This window comes from Micropterus salmoides, unplaced genomic scaffold, assembly GCF_014851395.1.
Source record: "Micropterus salmoides isolate LMB-PRFRI ecotype aquatic unplaced genomic scaffold, ASM1485139v1 Ms_hic_scaffold_58, whole genome shotgun sequence".
Lineage (NCBI taxonomy): Eukaryota > Metazoa > Chordata > Actinopteri > Centrarchiformes > Centrarchidae > Micropterus > Micropterus salmoides.
In genome coordinates, this window is record NW_024044326.1 from 1 (window position 1) to 25000 (window position 25000).

General features: G+C 42.3%; 1 protein-coding gene across 2 annotated transcripts; it reads right to left on the bottom strand.

Moving 5' to 3' along the window:
- Positions 1 to 200: 200 nt before the first annotated feature.
- LOC119889655 (guanine nucleotide-binding protein G(q) subunit alpha) lies at positions 201 to 22454 on the bottom strand. 2 transcript variants are annotated; one of them, XM_038700461.1, is made up of 7 exons: positions 22319 to 22454; positions 9853 to 10037; positions 9322 to 9476; positions 7155 to 7283; positions 4379 to 4508; positions 4114 to 4267; positions 201 to 558 (listed from the first exon to the last, which is right to left on the bottom strand). In XM_038700461.1, exons 1-7 carry the CDS (start codon positions 22452 to 22454, stop codon positions 368 to 370), a joined length of 1080 nt encoding a protein of 359 aa, XP_038556389.1. In that variant the 3' UTR covers positions 201 to 367. The 2 variants fall into 2 exon arrangements, with proteins under 2 accessions (XP_038556389.1, XP_038556390.1); XM_038700462.1 differs by lacking the exon at positions 7155 to 7283 and adding an exon at positions 8438 to 8566 and having other exon boundaries at positions 368 to 558.
- Between the last annotated feature and the right edge of the window lie 2546 nt (positions 22455 to 25000).

Here is a 25000-nt window from a genome sequence, read left to right on the forward strand (position 1 = left end):
CTGTACAGCCTGTGTGAAAGGTTTGTGTGCCAGATGAAATGTGCCAGAGCCAGCAGCCAGGGCCAAATCTGACACATGGAGCAGCTTTGGGAGGAGCAAGGACTTAAGCTGCCGAGTGGAGGAGGAAGAGGACGAGCTTTGGTGAAAGACAAGGGGTGGCGTTTGGAGGTGGGAGGATTTGTGAATGTACTGTACTGGAAAAAATAAGGGTTCTGTGTGTGTGTGTGTGTGTGTGTGTGTGTGTGTGTGTGTGTGTGTGTGTGTGTGTGTGTGCGCGCGCTCTGTGTTATGCATGTGTAGTTGAGTGCACACTCCGAAAAGAAGTGCGCATTTGTGCAATGGGGAGATGTGCGTCATACGTGAGCCCTCACACCAGATTGTACTCTTTGAGATTGAGCTGTAGGATGGTGTCTTTGACAGCTGCAAACACAAAGCGGATGTTCTCAGTGTCCGTGGCACAAGTGAAGTGAGAGTAGATGATCTTGTCGCTGTCTGGGTTTAAGTCCACAAACATCTTGAGGATGAACTCCCGCGCTGCCTGTGCATCTCTCTGGGGACCTGAGATACAGAGACAGACAAGCACATGCAAGCGTTGACATATTTCTCAACATAAAGTCATTTAAAAATAATAAGGAAACTTTTAGGAGGGGGAAATAATTTTATATTTTATTTTTGAGCATCAGATGACACGATTGATTAATCATGTCTGTGCCTTGAGTATGGAGCTTTAAAAGGGCCCCACATTGGAGGATAAGCTGCAGATTTTTAGTCTTAATTTTGAATCCTAAATATATATGTTTTATATTTACTACTTGAAATCCTGTAGTGTGAAAATAGCCAATAAGAGTGAGCTGACCGGGAAGAGTCACCAACCACATGTTGAGTACTTGTGTAGAACAGAAACATGGCTGGCCTAAAGTGTAGTAGTATTAATTAATTAGTAATTTCTAATGATCCCAAGTTTCACTCTCCCTTCCACCTGTGTAGAAATAACAATAGCGTTAGCTTGTAGCAGCAGCTAATCTTAAAGCAGGAGTAGGGAGTTCTTATTTCTTCATATTTGCTAAAACTGCCACAATATCTTAACAGTACGTGAGACAGATAATCTGTAAATAAATTTAAAAAAAAATCCAGTTCCTCTGGCTCATCCTCATGCTCCTAAAACCATTTGTAAGAATCCCCCGCTCCTTCTCCTGAGTGAAAACAACCAACCAGAGCCAGGAGCAGTCTCAATCACTGCCCCAGCATATAGAAAACACATGTGTGATCACATCCCGGCTCCACACAGAGCTCAGCGTGTTTGATGCTATGGCGCTTGTATTGACAAGTAGCAAAGAGGCGTAATGACAAACAGTGGAGAATAACTTTTGAGGGGGGTCAGTGGTGTACTAGCCTCTAATCCCTCTGTTAGACATTGCCGCAGCTGCCTCTGAAGCCTGGGGCATTCTGCCCTGGGCCCAAAACCATTGTGTCGACAGCAATTGTTGCCGACTGCAGCTTTAAGCTCCGAATCTCACTAATTAACACACTGTAACACATTTTTTAAAATTCATACAAAAACAGGAATAATAAGCAGTTTTAGTGGGAGTTTCCTGCTGTAACTATTTGTTGACAAGCAATAGTCAATGTAAAGTAGTCTGAATAACCTTTGTGTTAGAAATGTCTTGTCTTCACAGTGTGCTTTACAGGTCTGGCACCATCATACTTGTACACAGACATCCATCTAGAATAAAACTTGTGCTCACTGACCATAAAGAGCAGCCCACGCTTGAGCTAGATTCCTGGGTTCATCAGTTTCAACATGTCATGCCCCCTAAAACCACAAACTGACATTTAAAAAAACAAAAAACACTGTTCTATAAATTAAACAAAACAAGATACAACTTATTAATTGCTAAGATTTAGAGGTGCTAGGTTGAGTTTTTAAACTTTGGAGAACCAGGCTAGCCGTTTCCCTCAGCTGCCAGTTGTTACGTCAAGATGAGATAAGCTCTATACTGAACACACAGACATGAACGTGGGATAAATCCTCTGTATTTCCCAAAATGTTGAACTACTCCTTTAAACGCATCATGCCACTGCATCCATCACAGTTAAGTATTACATACCCTTTGTTATACTGGGACAAATAAACTGATAAGACAATAGATCGATTTCTTACAATGAGCAATTTCAGACTTTTAATAGTGGATAACACATTCACATAAGCTAAAGTCTCTCACAAAAATGAGTACACCCCATTTTTGTAAATATTTGATTATATCTTTTCATGTGAAAACACTGAAGAAATGACACTTTGCTACAATGTAAAAGTAGCGAGTGTACAGCTTGTGTAACAGTGTAAATTTGCTGTCCCCTCAAAATAACACATCACACCGCCATTAATGTCTAAACTGCTGGCAACAAAAGTGAGCACACATCTAAGTGAAAATGTCCAAACTGGGCCCAATTAGCCATTTTCCCTCCCCGGTGTCATTTGACTCAGTGTTACAAGTTCTCAGGTGTGAATGGGGAGCAGGTGTGTTAAATTTGGTGTTACCGCTCTCACACTCCCTCATACTGGTCACTGGAAGTTCAGCATGGCACCTCATGGCAAAGAACTCTCTGAGGATCTGAAAAAAATAATGGTTGCTCTACATAAAGATGGCCTGGGTTATAAGAAGATTGCCAAGACCCTGAAACTGAGCTGCAGCACGGTGGCCAAGACCATACAGCGGTTCAACAGGACAGGTTTCACTCAGAACAGGCCTCGCCATGGTCAACCATAGAAGATGAGTGCACATGTTCAGTGTCATATCCAGAGGTTGTCTTTGGGAAATACACATATGAGTGCCGCCTGCATTGCTGCAGAGGTTGAAGGGGCTGACGCCTGTCAGTGCTCAGACCATCAAATTGGTCTGCATGGCTGTCGTCCCAGAAGGAAGCCTCTTCTGAAGATGATGCACAAGAAAGCCCGCAAACAGTTTGCTGAAGACAAGCAGACTAAGGACATGGATTACTGGAACCATGTACTGTGGTCTGATGAGACGAAGATAAACCTATTTGGTTCAGATGGTGTCAAGAGTGTGTGGTAGCAACCAGGTGCGGAGTAGAGAGCTGCATTGGGATTGGGATCCCGCAGGACCCAACACAAATGGAATGGGCAGTTTTAACTTAGCTGCGGGCGGGAGTGGGCGGTTAAAAAAATATACTGGGGGTTCCGCAGTAGTGCTGATAAGATGGAGTCAACAACGAAGTTGAAAAGGGTGCATTCGACTGCTCCCGAGAACGTATTGTACGGGCCTGACTCGAACCAGCAACCTCGAGTACGGGAGGCAGACACGCTGACAAGGGAGCTAAACTCCGTGGCCACTGACGTCACTCGCCATTACGTCTCCTAAGGTGTCGGGAGTAAGGTTTACTCACTGCACAGCTTCGCTGGTTTCCGTCCGTTTAGCATAGCCCAAACATTTGTGTCCTTTTTTTTTTTTTTTCACTCTGCATGTCACAATATTTGAGGGTACAGGCGGGAGTGGATACATACTGAAGCAGAGCATGATCCCCTCCCTTTGGAGACTGGGCCGCAGGGCAGTATTCCAATATGATAACAACCCCAAACACACCTCCAAGACAACCACTGCCTTGCTAATAAGGGTAAAGGTGATGGACTGGCCAAACAAATGGAAGCTGGAGGAGCGCACAGTCTCTAACATCCACCAGCTTTGTCATTCCAGTGGCAACCTGTGAAAGTCTGGTGAAGCCCATGCCGAAGTGGGTTAAGGCAGTGCTAGAAAACAATGGTGGTCGGACAAAATATTGACACTTTGACAATTAGGGGTGTACTCACTTTTGTTGCCAGTGATTTAGACATTAATGGCTGTGTGATGTGTTATTTTGACGGGACAGCAAATTTACACTGTTATACAAGCTGTACACTTTAAATTGTAGCAAAGTGTCATTTCTTCAGTGTTGTTACATGAAAAGATATATTACAACAATGTGAGGGGTGTACTCACTTTTTTAAGATACTGTACAATCATCGGAGGATGTGACTTCCAGCTGTACATTCCTAGATCAGCAATGGGCCAGATTAGTCAATACTCTCACACTCTCTCTCACACACACTGATCTCACCATCAAACTCAGGGAAATAGTCCACCAAGTGTGAGTAGGCAATCTTCTCCTCTAGTAGGTCCTTCTTGTTGAGGAAGAGGATAACAGAGGAGTTTTGAAACCAGGGGTACGTAATGATAGTCCTGAACAGAGCTTTACTCTCCTCCATACGGTTCTGGTGCAGAAAGCACAGTCGTGTTATTAAGTTTCATTTTACTACAGATAAAGGCATCAGTGGAACATGCAAAACAAATACTTGAAACAAGCTGTGGTTTTGTCCACCTACCTCGTTGTCTGACTCCACGAGAACCTGGTCGTACTCACTCAGTGCCACCAGAAACATAATGGAGGTGACATTCTCAAAGCAGTGGATCCACTTCCTCCTCTCTGACCGCTGACCCCCTACATCCACCATCCTGACAGCAGGATGAAGGTGAAGAGGGGGACAACAAGTGTAGAAGAGTTTTAACAGGACAACAGTTCAAATTTGTATTGTCTACTGCGGTGGTTCTCAAAGTGGGGTGTGGGGACGCCCTGGGGTCCTTGAGAGCGCTCCAGGGAGTCCCCAGCAAAAAGGGGAACCATTTATTCTTACTATAATTCAATGCAGTAACACAATGACAGAATGTATGAATATTTTGGTTATAGGTTTCATACACTTTCTATACTAAAATATTTAAGAACTAAACTATCAAATGGGGGTCCATGGTCTAATTTGTGTCAGTTTAGGGGCCCTTAACGTGAAAAACTTTGAGAACCACTGGTCTACTGTACTACTTTGGTGTTTCTTAAGGAATGTTTTGAATCCATCAAGATATATTTACTAAAGGCACCAAGTTGTGAACCCTGTTTATTCAATTACATAACAAATATACTGAATTATGCTGTTTTGTACAAAATAAGGAGTATATAACACTATAATGGTCAGTTTTGTCTTAAACAAATTCTCTGGTGTATGTCTTCCTTAAAAAAATTCAGCACCCTGCGACTCGTGAAAGCATATTTTTACTATCATTTCAGGAGACATAGGAAGAGTTATTTGGGGTCCTGGTCATTTGTAACAGAAAAACACACACCTGATAGATTCAAAACCTTAAGAAGATGATTAATCAAATTTACAACTTCTTGGCCATGACCTTTAAAGCATCTCAGGGAAAACGTGCAGATCTCTATATTTGGCAAGAAAACTAAACAAATAAGAAACAAATGTGCAGTGTGAATATGCTTTTGTCCTTGTTAAGTAAGCGAGTCATGCATGCCGCCACAAAGATGAAAGCTTACTGTTTAAGACAGATCTAGGATCAGTTTTAAATACCAATGCCACTCAGTTTAGGAAATTGTGTTATTTTCACTGTTTATCAAAAGTCCAGAAAGTCAGGTGTGATATATAAAACAACCAGTTACTATCAACCGATATGGATGGTTGATAATGACTAGGGGAAAAAATGGAGTGGAACTAATCTTAATGAATATGATTTATGTAGGGAAATAAATAGTTTTCGTGCCATCGTGCTGACCTAAATCATTTCTTTTATTTCAATCAACAGGGATCCTTTTTTTATTTGTTGCTCCCCAAATATTATTAATGATTGATAAGGAATTTAATCCATTTACATGTGTTGGGTAGGGGACAGAAAAAGATTGAGAGCAACTGTTATATTGGGTTGTGCATTCCAACAGTCTTTGTAGGAAATAGGTATTCTTGAAGGAAAAACCTTACTGGAGTTCTTGACTGAGTAGCATTCATCTGGTCACACAACTACATCTGATACTAGATCAATCTGTACTTCGGTTTATGTGGTGCGGTGAAAGTGGAGGGTCACGAGGCATTAATTTATCTACCAGACAGCTTTCTCAACCTTCTCTGGTGTGTGTGTGATAAAGCACCGCACAAACACAACTGTGATGTTTTGAAATGCGCTTTGAGAAGACAAATGGGGAAACAGGAAGAATATAAAATGAAGGGCAGAAGAAGAAATGAAAGGGGGCTCAGGGACAAAAGATAGACAGACAGAGGACAGGAGGCAGAGTTGAAATGTTCATGAAAAATACAGGGGGCACCTCTGATGGTGAGATCCTTTTCATGGTAGAAGGACGCCTCCTATGTAACCTAATGAGAAGCTACAAGCTGAGGAAATTGCATCAAGAAGTATGATATTTAATTTCTTGGGAGACAAACTAATACATATAACCTAGAAAAACTTTGACTTCAGCACTTTTGCTGAAGCATTCGTGAAAAGCAATCCTGACTGATACATGTGTGGATCCTAATTAAGGTTTCAGCTTCCTAAGCTTCACCTTGGCAAGGTCACCCTTCAATCGTCAGGGAGTTTAGGTCCCAGTTTCATTAAGCCTTCATTAGCGACAACTGATATAGTAATATCTTTCCTGTAAGGAAACCTTTATATAAATGGAATAAGTAAAATTTAAACACTTAAATTTGTGTACTTAGCTACACCTCTGGACGCACAGTTGCAAGCCTCCAGACCTGGTGTCTCAAGGTCTCTGAGGAAGCTGCACAAATCTATTATAATTCACAATGCAAGGCTGCCCCCTGGTGGTGGCCCAGTCCACTGTGGTCCACAGAGACCCAGGGCCAATATAGGCCCTGCAGGACCTGCTGCCCAAAATAACATTCCTCCACCACGGAGAGGACGACCTCGTTTCTTCTGCCAGCCGGAGAGGAAAGGAGGAGAGGAGAAAGAAGAGAGGAGCTGACCCATTTACAGAGACCGAGCACCAGAATGTAGGACTTTGTGTTCATTAGGGGGTTGTGTTATGTGTGTATGACTGCTGTCGGTGGCAGGAGGTAAAAGAAAGAGTAGGACTTTGACACTAAAAAATGGTAATGACTTCAAATTCTGATCGGAGGGAAGCGTTTAAGAATGGAACACAGATACTTAAGTCAAATGCATAAATTAAAAGTCATGGGTTACAAGTTCTTTCCTTTAATGGGAAGACAAAAAACATTGTTCATTTGGAGCTTTGGACAAAAACACATGGCGTATGGGTTAATGATGTCAACATAAAGAGGGACTGAGCCAAAACAGGCGTCTTTCTACCTGAAAATGATGCTTTGCAAGTCGAATGGGTACTCTATGATTCCTGTAGTGGGGATGCGCACCCTGAGCACATCCTGCTGAGTGGGAAGATAGTTGGAATCTGCAATACGATCCAGATCGGAAAGATAACTACAGGCAGGCCAGTCGGAAAAAGAGAAAAAAAAAAAAGACAGGAAAACAGTTATATAAAGCGTGACAGGCAATTACCGCAACCCCCCTGCCATTCCAGGAAGTGTGGATCAGTCCTGTTGAGGAGGCTTCACAGAAAAGGCCACATTTCAGAAACAAAAGGGTGTTAGTGTCGCTGTTCCACCAACACTCTGTCCATAAACCAACATAAGACTTTTGAGATTAGCTGTTAACTGAAGTGTAGCTTTGTTTAATAGACTCTCTTTTTAATTGACAGCAATTTGCAGTGAGGTCAAGTAGTTTGTGGATTATGCTGTAGACAGTGAGGTGGCATCAGTGACCGTAGCAGCAGTGACTTCAGCAGCAGAGACAGCAGCGCCTGGGTTAGATACAGAAGGTTCGGACGATATGACATCAAGGATAGCAGGAAATACATTTCCTACTTCCCCCCCACCCCACAGGTGTTTCAATTTGAAAATCAACTTAAAAAGTTTACATTTTATGTATTTTTAACTGTGCCCAATTGCCTCACTGATTTTATAATGACTTCCTGGAGAATCTTTGACATCACTGTCTAATCCTTCTTTATCTGGTATTTAATGGCTGCTCCCCACATGCTTCAGTGCAGTATGTCCGGCCTTAAGGCTCTTTCAGACACCACAACGGCACCATTGCGCTCTGAAACCCATTATTTCTAATAGCTTGCGCCACACCATGGTGGCTTTTTGCTGTGTCAAGCACAGCGCGCCGCTCAAATAGCGGTGTGTCTGAAAGGGCCTTTAGTTTTTATCCTGACGGAACCTCAGCACAATTCTGAACACAAACCACTGATATCTAATCAGGTTAACCAATGTTGCCTTCAGGCTCATTTGATCTAAACACAACATAATCTTTATTTTTCTCCATAGGACAACTGGATCTATTCAGGCAAATGGGCTCTTGCCAAGTAACATGTGCTTTCACCATAGTAATGTGAGGGCATTTACAATTTTGTAACTGTCATTATTGCACTGAGAAAGTAACCTTTGTATACAAATCATCTGGTAATGAATTTTTTTGTTTTTTAAAAAAAAAAAAGTTAATATCCTGACTGTAGTCAGTGGTTTCTGTCCTCTAGCTACAGTGATGCTGCAGTCCAGGTGCCATGGGGGTACCTGAAGATCACGTTCTCCAGATCAAATGGGTACTCTATTATACCCGTGGTGGGAACACGGACCCTCAGCACATCCTGCTGGGTGGGAACGTATCCCTCTGCAGTCACTCGGTCTATATCGCTAAGGTAACTGGAGATATACATTACAAGACTTTGGATAACACTGAAATAGACTTTTAAATTACTTTCTTATCTTTCACACACACACACACACACACACACACACACACCTGTACAACACAAGTACATAGCTTACATATTTACCATAGCATTCATATTGGCAACATAGCAAGCATGCATGCACGCATGCCGACTCTAAACAGCATTTAATTGTACTACAGTGAGTTCACAACCAGGGGTCACTAGAAAGTGACTCAAGTGACTTTGGCCATTAAGCTTGGGGTCACATATTATTACAAAAGAAATTAAATCAGAATAGTTTTTAATGGCTCTTGCACCTGTGACTAATGAATTGTGAAAAAGCAACTGGACAAAATGATAATATGCTGCCCTGCCCAGCATATATTACAAAACCAACAAGGTAATTACACAGAGAACACACATACACAGCCCACCAAACACACATCTCAACACACCCTAATTATTTTGAAAACCGGAGTCTTGATCTCTGGAGACAACTGCCACACATTAGAGGGTCAGGATACCAATCAAATCCTTAAAAATTCAGAATTTTCTAAAAGCGGTTATCTACTGAATCCCAAACGAGCATCACAGACATACATTCAGAAAAATTACCTAAGCACACTCACACACACAGTCACACAAATACTATTCTTAAATCCCAGACAGTCTTAAATCCCAGACAGAGATCATACCTGATGTCTCCACATAGAGACACAAACACACATAGACAGACAGACGTACTATTTAGTGGAGTCAGAGAGCTGGTACTCTCTGCGGCGGTCATAGGCCTCTTGGATCCCTGGGTCAGCCCACAGGCTTTTTATAGCCACAATGTAGGGATGGTCAAACCCATTGATCTTCTCGATGTCCACCTCCTTCACAAGCATGGCGTTAGACTGGGAAGACGGAGGCAAGGGGGGAAAGGTGAGATAAAGAGAAGAGAAAATTGAGATGTAGGATAATGATGAACAGGGAAGGGAAATGAGAGACAATGGGGCAGATATAAAAAGAGCAAAAAAGCTACCAGATTCATCAATTTTCATCATTAATTCAGCCAAAGATATCTGAGAGAATCTGTATGTAACTTTTTTCACTGTCTGTTTGGACCTGGTGGCTGATCCAAACCACCCACATATTCACCCATTTCCAAAGATAATGTTTCTGCTGGACAAACTAAATATATCACTTCTTATGCGCCTGATTTTCCTAGGAAAGACTTAAAACATGCAGTTGGTCTAGCTGGGAGGTTAGCGTCCATGGTGCAGTCCTTACCCGATTCTGTTCAAATTTGTAGGGGATCTTAAGGGTCTCAGTGGCGCGGATCATGGACTGCATGGAGGTGAAGATGTTTTGGTAAACAAGTCGGATGAAGCCCCTCTTATCCTCGTCTGAGTACCCGGCTCCATGAATGATCCTCATCTGCTTGATGAAGGTGCTCTTGCCACTTTCTCCTGTACCTGAACAGGACACAGACATGGAGTTAGCAAAGTTATGTTGTTGGCACAGATGGCCTGTTATCACATCCAGAATATTAATAATGTTAGTCCAAGAGATCAAGAAACAGGAGACAAGAGGTGACATACACAGTTTTGTTTCTGGCAGTTTTGTTTGCCTAATAGTCTACACACAGTACACAATTACATTCATTCATTGATGATACCAAGAGAATGGGAGGAAGGTGAGACACCAGTGTTTCCCCTATATGCATTCAGGAGCGGCGGCTACTAAAATGTCCCACGATCATTAAACTATGCGCAAAAATGTTTTCACTTGCACACTGTGCGAGCACGGCAGCACTCAATGCTCGGCTCGCTTCCTCTCCTCGTTCTAGGCAGAACATACGTGAAAGATGGTGTTATAAGAGCAGCGTAACTCTGAATCAGGAGGTGCGTAGCGAGTGTTTGATTATCCGAGCAGCAGAAAGTGACGGTGAACGCGAGCGGAGGAAAATATTCTGGCAGTAAATGTACGGTGTCTGTTACAGTGTGTTAGCTTCTCAAGACCAAGAAAAGTCTGTCGTTTCCCACCTGCTGGAAAAGTGAAGCCGGTTAGCGCTAAGTTAGCTAACATCTCCCCTCCCCTTCAGACTGTGCAGCTGAGCAGGAAAGCTTCTACAGCAGCTACATAGCTGCTATGTAACTTGCAAAGTACCTGGAAGCTGTATTTTATTACTGCCTACTTGTTCAATGTTGAGATCAGGTACAAACAGACTAAACTGACGTAGCCTGCAGCTCTGTCCTGTACAGACTGATTCAATTATTTTTCAGTTTTCAGTCTGAAAAAGTGGTTTTGGAAAAGAAAGGACAGAGGTGACTGGAGGAGCTGAGGTTAGTAAAGCTAATTAATGATGCAAACTAGTCCTTATAAGCTACAGAGGAGACATTTCTTTTTGGATTTTAATGTGCAAATAAAATGCACCTCAGAAGGGAGGAGGTTTCTCATGTTGCCTATTTTTTATATTAATGTCTACAGATAAATGTCAGAAGCTGTAAAATGAAGATACAAAAGGCAAACATGAACAGTCGTATCTATAATGATTCTGAGGTCATATTAACAGGGTTTTCCTGCCGTTAAGGCTTAGGGGTGATGCCCTAAACATGCTGTGCCATCAATGTAAAATCACTGTGGAGCAACAGAACCAACCAAATTAGTTTCTCCAGATCTAAAGGTTGTAGTTCCTCCAGTAGACTGATCTTTGGGTGTTGTTTATTTATTACCTGCTCTAGCTTTTCCAGCTATTTGTTCAGAGATATGGTGAAAATAATGGCCCAATATGATGTGAAATTACAAATTTATCATTGGAAAACATAACATTTTCTTGGGGGGGGGGGACCCCCAAACCCCCCGACCAACAGCAAAATATTAATCTAAAGCTCACATTAAACTGGGAAAACCCTGTAGTTTTAAGCTATTCTAAGGTGCATCACATGCTCATGGACATGAGCAATGTTGCTGAGACATCTTGTGTTGGGGTTTTATATTCAGATAAAAAAATAAAAAATTTTGCTTCACCTTCACTGGACACTGTCTGCCTCACAAAAGGAGATGGAGTCAAGGGAAAACATCTAACATAAAATGGCATTCTTCATAAACCTATAGTATCAAGTCTCTGGCCACTTTCCAATTATAGTCATGTATCTATGCAGCAAGTGACAGATGAAAGGGGAGTGAGGACAGAGACTTTTCTATAGCTCTCACTTTTTTAACTAGTACATCAAAAGTCGCAATTGCACCAGAAGCACTATGACAGTGTTTCTAATGATACAACTATTTCTGAATTACATCTATAATAGACAACAAAAGCCCACAGTTAGACACTAGGGTTGGGTGATGTCACGTTATATACTGCCAGAGTTTTGTCATAGCGTTGTGTATCTTTCCCCTTAATATCTCAGACCATTTGTAGGCAATGTAATGAAAATCATGAACATAGGACAGGACCGCTTTATAGTAATGCTGATATGCAAGTATATAAGTAATGCTTATATTACTTTACAACAATGTGATCTAGTACCATGACTTTTCAGGTAATATGCCGCATTGACCAAAATTTGATATTTTTTCTAAATCGTTCAGCACCAATATACTGTGATCAGAATTTTATTCATATTGCCTCTCCTATTAAACTAGTCCATTCTAATTCGTGGATAATTCATTTTGAAATGAGGCTCCTCATTTGTGCCAAGATGACAAGCCAAGCCAAATCTTTGACCTGTGACAGATGATCCACAAAAATGACTGAAAACATTGATGCAAGTTGAAAAGATCCAACAACAGGCTGCAGCCTGCTGAATTAAGATTCATTCATTTCTGTTCATCAATAAGCAAGGCAAATCAAGCCAATCTAATAATCTAATACTTCTCTCAAAACTCGATGAGATGCCTGTCTAAGTAAAGTTTTGCGCATTATGAAATCGCTCTATTGAAATTCCAAGTTTATAAACTGCTAACATGTCAAAGCATCTTTGTCCGACGTCAGGATGTTATCACACAGTTTGAACGACTCAAAAATGTTTCCAGGGAGAAGAGGGGAGATGAGCGGGGGGTGAGGGGATAATGCAAGCTAATTTAATAAAGATGATTAAGACAACTTGGCCTACATGAGGATGTATACTGCCTAAAGGTGACAGCCGAGGTCAATGTCAAAAGGCTGCATTCCTTCACTGTTCCTCCACTGCCTCCTGAGTCCCTGTCTGGCTGTAAGATCATCGCAATATTTCAAGTAGTGTAAGTTTTCCAGATTTACACATATGATAAGGAGTCCTAAGAAAGGGCTCTGGATTATAGGCACACACTTGGAAACATTCATTCTGCTTCTATTCACCAAAACCTCCTTGATTTCGGGGGGGGGAGTGCAAACTATTTTTTTTTTTTTTGAAGACTTACAGTGACTGCCAAATAAACCCCTATTTGCTGGGGGCGGGGGGGCTGTTGGGCCTAACCCACATTTCACACTAGCCTTCTACCCTCAGGCCACACACACGCTGATGGCATTTCAGTCCTCAGTGAAATCAAAAGGGATCCAGCACATCCATAATATCTGCAAAACTGAAAGGGAAAGACGAGGAGGGAAAAAAACACACACACACACACTCATCTCACCACCACCTACATTCAAGGTTTTTGAAGAGCAGCCATATTTCCGTTACCATAGCAACCCCTCCTCTGTCTCCCTCTCTTTTTCATTCCTGTGTTTTTTTTCCTTTTTCTTTTTTAACCCCTCCCATCCGCCCTCTCTCTCTCTCTCTCTCTCGTAGCAGACAGTAAATATAACTCTGAGCCCCTCAGGCTCGCTCTGTGCTCTTCATCTTTTTGGTGCACCAGAATCCAACAGAATCTTTTGGGAGCCGGTCTGAGGTCAGTGCCAGAGGGTTCCTAATGCCACGGACAGTAAAAATGTTGGGAGACATAGCGGCCTCTCAACTGATGCAGGGAGAAATGCCTTAATCTCAGATACAACATTTGGGCTTAAACACTGTGTCCATACGGGGAAACAACCCTCCTCCATCTGCTTTTTCAACAAAATGTCCAATTTTGGAGAACATAGACTGGATAGACTCATGTGATTCAGCAAAAACCCCTTTTATCTTTATACTTTCTCCAGGGTGAATCAATGCATTGCAGTGAATTCTACAGACTGGTGCCTACAAGGTAGCCAGCCTAATAAAAACTGTGATTGTCTTGCTAACAAAAAAAGAGTTAAGTACAGATAGCGTATTCTTTGTATTGGGCTGCGGCACTAGCGTACTGGTAGTGACTGCAGACTGCTTCAGCAAAGGAGCGAGGGGATCACTCTCCAGCTTGATGTCTGATTTATTTCTCGTGACCCCGTCACAAGATCTCCCTCCGCTGTGTTCTCGTAACTGTCGTGTCCCCTTTTCACCAGACAACACACTACGAGCCTCTGTCCTCCCTTTTTTCCCCTCCCCAGATTGTACTAGCACCAGCCACCACCATTTACATGCCCTCACCAGCTCTCCCCCACTAATACACTTTCTCTCCCCTCCTCCCCTTCATCGCAACCCCTCCTAACCTCCCTTAGGCTAGAAATATGACTCTCCATTCGCATCCCTCTCTGTCAAGAATTTTGGATATTCATAAGCAGAATCTATCCATTCTTTTTAGGTAATGACCTAAAAAAAGGAGGTCACCTTTTAATAGCTCACACACTACTTGGGTTTGATAACGCTTTCTTTTCTAGGTAGCTACGAGTGTGTGTGAGAGAGAGCGCGCACTTAGCTTATGCTCCAATGCAAGGTACACTACACAGCCCACACACCAACACTGGTCTTTTGTGGAGCCGGTGTGTTTCTTGGAACGGAGCTAGAAGTCTCAGGGGTAACCCAACAACAATAAGCGCAAAATTAAAACTTGCTCTGAACAGCCAAATTAAATCAAGTCAAATGTACTTTATTTGTCACATACATGTTGCGATATTCATCCTCTGCATTTAACCCATCCCTCAAGGGAGCAGTGGGCAGCCGCTGTGCAGTGCTTGAGGACCAACTTCAGATCTTATGGTCAGAGCACTGACTGAAGAAACCTAACATGTTTTTGATGGTGGGGGAAACCAGAGCACCCGAAGGAAACCCACGCAGACACGGGGAGAACATGCAAACCCTACACAGAAAGTAGCAGTTTTGTTTACACCGTCTGCAAATATCCTATAATTCTTCCATTGTGCTTCACATGCAGGCAGGGGTGGCCACTAAAGGCCACATGCACAAGCAAGGCCCATTTGTGCTAACCCCGGCTTCCCTATGCAATGCCCGTCACAGCTTTCCATGAACAAGAGATGGGGATTATCAGCATCATGGCTAACCTGCATGCAAATACACACAAATATAACGGTCCATTGGTATGAAAAGTGTTTGCTTATCTGGGTTTATGAACTCTCCTTCAGGCAGCGCGTGGCAATCCAATCTCAGCAGAGCAAAGAAATTTGCATAGATGCAGCAGAGGTTAAAGTATTATCCAAACCTCAAAGTTGGCATCAGCCAGGTGTTCGCCTTTTTATCAGCGCCCTGGAAAGATACAATATGAATCAGGCAGTCACAAGGCTAACCAAAATGTAGTGTGGGTCTCAATCTTTCAGTAAATTCATCTTGGAAACTGGCCTCTTTCAGGCGTACAAAGGAAAGGGATTGAGCCAAGGCAGCCCGGAGCTACACCACACACACACACACACCAGCTGCTTAACCAACTGTGGACACGGATCCTGTGGTCAACCTCAAGGCACGGATGTTACCTTCACTGTGATGGCCCATTTTCTTACTTTTTTCTGCAATGGCATGGGCCTTGCATACAGTACAGGACTCCAGCAACACACACACACAAAGAGTAGAGACAAAAGAAAGAGCACTATGTCTCTCTCAGCTCTACTGCAGCTTTCCAACATGTGCTGCTTGCTGTTAGGTTCTGAGCACACCAGTACTGCTTTGTGCGACTGTCTCTGCATCTGCGGAGTGCTCTATGTGTGGGTGTCTGTAAAGTGAATATACATGCTTTAGCATGCACTGGACATCATTGTACGCACACCTTCATTTGACCACCTTAGGACGGCTTTGTCTGTTCACCAGTGAGTATGCGCCGAGTGCTGTTCTGCTCGAGTGGGTGTGGGTGAGCAAAAAAGAAAAATCAAATACAGGCTATACAAAAGATTTGTAGCAAGCAGCAGTATTTCAGTCTGCAATATACACCATGTGTCAAACTAAAACCAGCAAAGTCCTAGATGTTGACATTATTTCTTAAGACACTGCTCTTATTTTAGGGAATCTCATTATGGAGGTTCTATGAGATATCATCACTCCACAGCCACACATGGGCAGAACACGTTTATTACACATCTCCTGTGCACTCATTTAAACCTGTCTGCATTAGGTGTTCGCAACAGAATTCACAACCACGTAGCACCTAACATCCTCCAAAAAACTGACAAGCGTAAGCACAGTCTATTATTCCAAATCTAACTTGAAACTGAAAGATGAAGTGACAGAAATTGAAACGATCACAGCAACGTGTGGGCTTTACTGTACGCAGCAGCTGGTGGGAGTAAACAGGAATGAACATGTCATCCTGTTAGCACAGAGAAGCTGAAGATACTGGCAGTGAACAGAGAGGCAGGCCGGTCCCCGTCCTGTCTGGGGACTGGGGTAGCAGTGGTATGTGGGACAGTCACCATGTAGCCTCCTTCACCACCATATCTCCGGAGAAGCAGCCATGGCCCCATTTAAGAACATGTGTGTTTATCTGAGCACTTGTGAGCAATATGAGCAACAGTATAAAACGCTGCATGTGGCAGAGAGAGACAAAGAGTGTGTGCAAGGCTGGCTGAGGTTGGCTGCCAGAGCATTTACGGAAAACTAGCTGAGAGGGGAGTCGTCTGGATGGAGGCACTGGCTATGTTTTGTGATGGAGAACATACTGTTTGTACTTCCTTCCCTGTGACTTCAAGATTAATGAATGACTTAAAGAGACATATCACATTTTATACTTGTGCAGTGTAATGTTAAAATTAGGGCTGCAACTAACAACTATGATAGTCGATTAATCTATTGATTATTGAAACGAATAATCGACTATTCGGATTATGAATGGCAAAATGGCAATGCCTCTCATTTAGCTATTAGCCTTTAAATTAAACCTGAGGTTGTTAAAGGCATGTGCTAATTAACAGTCAAGACAATAAATACTGCATTCAAAAATGCATCTTTTAATGAACGTTTCTGCTGCAGCAACAGAAAGTTCCACTGAAATCACAGCTGATCTGCTGTTTAGTGACGGAGCAGCTTTCACGCCAGTACTGCAACACCCCGGGACAAACTGACACTGTATACAAAGAAAGGAATAATGTCATGCATTACATTTCCTGAATTTACAAGAGGGGATCAATAATAATGATTTTATAGTAGACAGCGTTTCACAACAAATATAGTTTCCCCTAACTCAACAACTCACAAAACTCCGAGATTTTTTTAAGGGAGTTTGCACTCCCTTAACCCTTGCACCCTGAAGGCCAAAGAGTTTAAGGCACTGACCATGAACTGCAACATCCCCTGTTTGAGCCTGGCACGGGACCTTTACTGTGTGCCTTTCTCAACTTTCTGATAAAAAAGCATGCGACGGCCCCTCCTGCACAAAATCAAATTAAAGGAAGACAAATTCTGGCCTTCACCACTGTAGTACTGAGCCTCCCTGTTTCTAGAGTTAAATGTACCTGGCCTTAAAGATACTCAGGAGAGAACTGGACAAGCTTTTGGTAACACTGGTTGTGATAAATAGTTTTTCTCCAGCAGCAGTAGTAGTAGTATTATTAGTAGCTGTAGTCCTGCAAGCAATGAGATCAAATGAAGCATTTTAACCAAAGAGAACACATTACTTTCACGCTTTAATTTTAATATAAAATTTCAAGTCATGGAAGCGTATTTCTGAATGATGAAGGTTGGCAAAACATTCCCATTGACAGCAATACTCCCACTACATTCACAACCACATGTGCTCATAAAAAGACAAAATGGCTGTACAAGTGCTTCTCTGAAGCTTTATCAGTGCAGAAGAATTTACTATTTCAGATCTATTATTTTATTTTTAAAAACTACACTGAGAATAAATGACAGCTACATGTTGTAGCAGTTGGGTTTATAGATTGTTCTAGATGTATTGGTTTTGGTGCATATGTCAACCGATACGAAACAAGAAATTGTAGTTCAGAAACAGAAATAATTTAGAAACTGTGCATTAATTACATAGTTTGTCCTAAGGCTGGGCGATACGGCCAAAAATGTTATCAGAAATTATTTTTTCACATCATTTGACAACAATAATTATCACGATAAATGTCAAATACTTATTTCTTTGAAGTTTATAGGCTGATTTTTGCTCCTGAGTGAAAGTTGAAGAAACCAGATGGTTAATTGGGGTTTTAAACTATTCTTTATGGGCAGAACACTTGATGTCAAACAGTGGATCACTTAACAAATCTGAAGTAGAACATTAAAAACAATTAAAATATATAAATTAATTGAATCAAACATGTATTGAAGATTTATTGAACATTTGTTATATTGTTAGAGAAATTATATCGTTATAATTATTATTGTTTTATTGAACAGCCCTAGTTTTTCCCGCCAGAGAAGTTTATTTTCAACAGTAAAAATATCCAACTCAGTACATATCTTGGTCACTTCATTTTTAAACTATGCTTATGTCATTTCTTTATATATGAAATATATATCAAAAATATCACAATCAGATTTCTAAACTCTCAAATACTGCAAAGGCCTGTCTCAATAATTTCCATATTAAAATGTGTTAGACTGACCATGATAAAGAGGATTTCAGTAATAACTGACCATCTACATTGCTTCACATTCACTGGCACGCGCGCACACACACACATTCTCAACCACTGAGGAGTCGAGCTTGAAGATCCCTATTGCCATATATGATCAAAATAAGACAGCTTGGCAAGAGAAGGAAGGTCAGCAAAACATCTGAGCCTAACCCTTGATCCTCTTCCTAGTTCAATCAGACTGTTCCTCTGAAGGATGTCTTAACCTGGTAACTGCTGAGACGGGAAGGATCAACAAGAACAACTCCATCAATGTGGACTTGGCAAACGAATGTACATTAAACTTCTGCCTGGGATGGCATGCTACCAAGCCATCCGTTTTGGCTGTTAATCCAACTTTTGCCCCAGTCCGACCCCTTTCTTAAAAACTGTGCTTGACAAATTCTCTGAGGACCAAAAATGCCTCTCTGAAGTCATTGTTAGGATTAATTTTTACTAATCACCAAGCATTCTGTCCCTCATACTTCATGTGAAACCCACAGTTTCATGAAAAGTGAATGCCAACTCGTACACTGACAGCTTGAGTGGGAGCTCACAGTTTACCACGGTCAGCACTTTGAGAAACCCTAAAGTGTTTGCCCTTCCATCTCACTTTACTGACCGTTCGCTCGCTCCAGCAGTTCATTTACCCGATGCAGCAAAGGCCACAGCTCTTGGCCCACTGTGTTTTGACCAAGTAGAGGCAAACCACTGGTCTGTGGAGCAGGAAGCTGGTGGTATGGCCTGATATGGCCCTCAGTGACAGGCAGCCAAACTGTGGGCACTGCTGCAGCCCTGGCAGAGGTAAGCTTGAGGTTGTTGTAGCTTTCACCTGCAAAACTAACCCTAACATTCACCCTCACTGTATTCTTAGTTTGGAAACTTCCTGCCTGTGACTGGCATGAAATGGAACCAAACCTCATAACTGTTTTGTCGAGACATAGCTATTTTGGCAGTGCACCCTGGCCATATTGTAAACCCTGCCAGGAAGGGAGAGAGACACGGGCAGGGTGGACCTGAATTAGAAAAACACTACATGCTTCAAGCAGCAGTAGCTCTTATATCAATCTAGAACTGAAACATTTTTAGTAGATAAATGGATTAGTTGTTAAAACTATTTTGACTAAGAATTTATCATTTACATCATTTTTCAAGCATTGTTCCATCTTCTTAAATGTGCTAGTACAATCTGGGGAGGGGAAAAAAGGGAGGACAGAGGCTCGTAGTGTGTTGTCTGGTGAAAAGGGGACACGACTTTTTTCTGATTTACAAGCAATTTTAAGATGTCACCGTGGACTTCAGTTGGTACGTAATTATGTTGAGGTCTATGATTTCTGGGACGCAGAAAACACGGATGGAATCACGGAATTTTACAATACAAATGGAATAAACTGTAAAACGTGGAATCGGCCAAAATGTGGATGCAATTTATTAAAAAAAAATTTGCATTTTCCCTAGCATTATAAGTATTTTTTCCATGGACAAAAAAAAAAGAAAAAAATACACTGTTGTGTTTTGGTGTCATTTAGGCGCCCTTTCTGTTCTCTGATGTGTTTTTAACCGAGGGCTGGGCTCAGCAACCCCCACACACAAAGAAAGTCGGCGCGCAAGCAAGAGCTCAAAACTTCAACAAACTCTCAAAAGTGCGACCACATCGGCAGATGTAAGACGCAAGCTCGTTAGACTTTGTGGCTTTTTGAGCTACGTCCGGGCAAGCTTTCTAAACAAGGAGGAGCATTGCCCATGTAAGAGAAGTTTGGGCAGTATCTGGAGGCTGTCCTACAGAAGAACCGTGGAAAGAAATTGTCAGTAGTCAAGTAATAACCTGTTTATTACAGTGCATATATTGCAACAAAACATTTGTGAATTATACTCTTAAATATTATAGTACCCTACATTTCTTGTGAATTGTCCACATAAATAATTGCACAAACATTTTAATCATTTTAATTATCAGAATCATTTGTTGTTTCAGGATCTGTAGAATCTATTGCTTTGACCCGAGCTACAATGTACTACCCATCTCCTGTGCATGCACTGGACTGAGGGGTAGCCAATGACACAACAAAAACCCACAACATTCAACTGAGATGGATAAACGCCCAGTACTCAATATACAGCTCAATATCACTTTCTCTACCCTTTAAAATACACTTGATGGAATGTGGTTGGTAAACGTTCATGAACAGAGGTTGTCCTCTTCCTCCAGTGAGGTGTGGAGAGGCAGGCAGCTCAGGGAGGACTGTAGGCCTGAGAATAATGCCAGGGGATAATAGGAGTCAGTGGCATCTCAAAGTCTGAGCAGCGGATGTGTTTAACCAAGCCTATTAAAACCTGCACTAATCCTGCCTTACACGTCCTTATCCGGGCATCCACTGACAGCCTTAACTCACACAGGATGGGCCACTTACACCACGACTGATTGCAGTTCTTGCTTGCCTTCTCCTTTTCAAACACTGACACTTTGATAATAATTTCTTAAGTATCTGCCATCAAAATCAGAGATATACTGGAAACAGCTGATGCAAAAGAGTGTAAATGAGCATCCAAAATTTCTAAATATCGTGGAATCACTAAGTCAACCCAACCCTTCTCTGATCATCTGATGAGAAATGACTGCAGCCCACAAGTAAACCATTTCAAAACGGTGACATAAAAACAAACTCTTAACCCCGCTCACCTGGGCCACCAGGTACAACAGTGTGCAGTAGCGATTTAAATGTATAACACAGAATGGAATATGTCGCATCAATAGTATGGCTCTAGTGTGGCCTATTTCTTTGAGCTGAGGTATTCAGCAGGGAAACGAAAGGAGACACATGTCAAATAACCAGAGCTGCTTTAGGTGGGCGATAAATGGGAGCAAACGTTTAGAAACTAAGGATGCAACCTAGATCATTCTAATTGTCCTAAAAAGGGACACCAGCTTCTTTTTTTCCCAAGGAGCTTTCACACTTATCTGTTGTTTTAAGTGGCTGGCTGGTCAGATCATGCACATAAGGTTTAACAACAGTGTTTTAGAAGATGCGTGCACACAAAATACATTCTCCTGAAAGGCGTACATTTGTGGTACAGCATAGCCTATTGTTCCTTTTTGTGTCCACGGAACTATGAATCAATGCAGCACAGAGCAACTTATTCAACAGCAGCTCCCACCTGCCCACACACCAGCTATAAAAATAGCTAACCTACTCTGCTAGACTTCTGGATGAGGGGGCAAATCCCACAGTATCCTTGTCATCTGGAAGGGTAGATTGTGTGCAAACTAGTAATAAATAGGATAAATTGATAAATGGATGAATGGGCACCAAGCAAGGTAACGTTATAGGTGAGGCACCTGGAGGCTCATCCAGTTGTACAAACGTTATGCAACCTGAAAGCAACAGTGTAGGGCAAATACAAAGCTACTACTTCTTCAATCATCAAGTGACCATCTTCACATTTTAACCACCACCAGCTAACAAACCACAGTGGAAGTTTTAAAACTGGGCGACAGGTTAGCTTGAGGGCTATCGTTAGTCCATGATGTCCAACTGGCCCACTGACAAGCATGTGGTAGCTTGTAAACGGTTACATCTTAGTAACTTCGATGCCAAATGAGCTTGTCGTATGCACACCAATGCAAATAGTCCACTCGAATAAAAAGACAGCGACGTTACCGCTGGTTAGCCAGTTCTTGTACAGATGCACCTGGACAAGACAGTTAATAAATTCAACCCAACAAGCTTGCAAGACAAACCACGCATTTCGTTACTTAAACCAAGCGTCCTGCTAGCAACCTTAACAAGTAGCATAACGTTATTTGCTAGCATTGCCAAGAAGGCCCAAGGAGGTTGGTTTTCCATACAACGACACAAGACATGACAATAAAAAAAAAAAAATGTATTATAGAATTAGCACGTCACATACCGAGAAGTAGTAATTTGAGCTCCCTCCTGGAGTCTCGCTTGTCTCGGCGGAGTTGTTTGTCAATTTCTGCATTGATTCGTTTCGACTCCTTCGCCTCTTCGCTCAGGCAACAAGCCATCATGGACTCCAAAGTCATCCCCTCTGGTTTTGGCAGCCCGGTTTAAACGGGACCCGGCAACACTCGCCCACGGTTTCAGTTTATCCCGAATCCCCGGTACTCGCTTCGATGTCAGGCGGAGGAGGTGGTCTGTCGGACTGGACAGATGGGTGGATGGGACTGGGGGGAGGGGAGACTAAGTAGGGGCCTCGCTGTCAAGTTGTCCCCCCAGCCGAGAGCAACTGCGACTTCACCCGTGTATTCTCGGCAGATCACGGGAGATTCGGACAGGGGAGGGAGTGAGGAGACGGCGGGGCCTCCCAGAGATGCTCTGCCAGATATTGTTAAAATTAACGTTACTGCGGCTGTCACAGATTAGCCACTTAATACCTGCTTTAAACCATTAACCCCCTCTGTCACTTGCTGGTCCAATTCTACCCTTTCGTCTGTCACTGTGGTCCAATTATACCTTCACAGTCCGCAAAAAAAAAAAGTGTTTCAAAATTGCAGTGTCGCGACATCCAAACCCGTAACAGTTAGTATCGGCGCAGTTGCCCCAACGTTAGCTTCCTAGTTTACGCTAGAAAAAGTAGTAGTCCTTGCTAGTTAAGCTAGTAATCACCGTTATTGCACGATCCACGCCGCAGCAATGCGTCCGTTTGCTAAGTAACTACATTAGCTAACACTGGCTAACTTGCACGTAACGACTACGAACGCTGCCTTGCTAGCCCGCTAGCTCACTTAACAACGCCTCAGCTAGCTAATGTTGTGTCAACCCGCAGTGATTGAAACAGCAAAGCTGGTTGAAGGAATTTGTCCGCCTAGCTAGCGATAGCAGGACAGCACCCCATCACATCCTGACTCATTTTGACGGTAAAATATAAGGCTACGACCACAGCCTGAAACAGGGGGTAAATGCGTGCAGAACCGGCGGCTTTTGCCAGAAATCTATTCGCTGCAAACAGCTGGCTTTCGGGTAGCTCGTCGCTGGAACCAGGTCGGCGCGCGCACACACACACACACGCACCAGTATGATGCCAAGCAAAGAGGAGGAGATACTGGGGCGTTGAGTGACAGACAGAGAATTGCATGAAATAGGTTTATGACAGACCAATTGAATGGACGAGCCGGGTCCTCGGGGTGGGATCTGACTGCGAGTTAAATCGATAAGAAGCTGCAAAACCCACTATATTTTCTTGATTTCAGCTGTTATACATCCTAGGCAATGCATGTCAGACCACCTGCTGCTGTTTGCACAATGTTCTGCACTGCACGGGTCTTGCTAGTTGCTAATCCCCTTAACTCCATCAGTAACCTGAAGTATAATGCAAACAGCACTGGACAAGACACATCATTAGCGACGACTGTGGTGGGTGTGTGCTGTGATAGCAGTGACATCTTGTGGCCTTACTATACAGTTGCATGTAACATCTGTTCAAAGTATTCATTCAATAAGTCTAGGAAAGGCAAAGGCATCTCATAGTGTCTTGACTCTTAACTTAACACTTAAAGGTGTATTTTTAACCACCTGTCACTAACTCTTAATACTTTTAGAGCCAATGTGCAATACTGGTTTCCAGGAAAGTAACTAAATACTATATTTTCCATAACTGTGAAACAAATGTTTACATTACACACTGGTTACAAACATACAAAAAAAAAGGGAATAAGTCAGCATGAAATAAGAGACAAAACCATAAACAACAAATGTACTTACAAAACTGGAATTTTTATGTAATGATGCACTACATTAAATGTACAAAACAACAGTGCATCAGCCCCTCCAGGCTGTGATGCTTATTACACAATAAAAAAAAAGTCTGATAGATTAAAAAAATGGAAAAAGATTTTGCTGTTCTTGTCCCTGGTGAAAACATGTGAAGATTGGCCACATGGTGGCACTAAAGTTGAATCATGTTCCTGCATAAATCAAAAGTGTTTTCCTACATATGTATTACGATTATGGGACATCTCTGATTATGCTTGACAGGCTGAGGTCAGTCTAAGCTGTAATGCTTTGAGATCAATGCTAACATTGCCACTAGTGATATGTGATACCACTTAATTCCTATCCGATCCAATACCAAGTAATACCCAGGCTGGTATTGCTGATACCGATACCAATATTTTTTCCTTTTTTTTATTTCTAGTTTAATGTGACCTCCCTCTCCCGTTTCTGTATTTATGAGAGAAGTAAGGAGTAGGCTGTGGCTTTACCAATTCAAAATAATAGCTGCATAATGACAAGACATCAAACTACTGTCATATTCTTTAATTATAATGAAAATATCCTGCTCAGAACTGCGGCTTCATAACATCATCATATTATGTTGACTTAATCTCAGATGTTTAGCGAAGTTTGCACTGTTGCCAAAGTATTTCACTGTCTTTGCACACACATCACTCACAGCGTCATTATTAACTTCACAGCTAAAATACAGCCATAGTCAGTATTCAATCGCGGGAAACGTAAAGGGCTGCAGCAGCTCACTTCAAAGAAGCTCCGTCACAGAGCCTTAGCGCAAGCATGACTTTGACAGGCGGAAGGAAAAGTAGTTTCTATCAACCGAGTAGCCTATAATTAG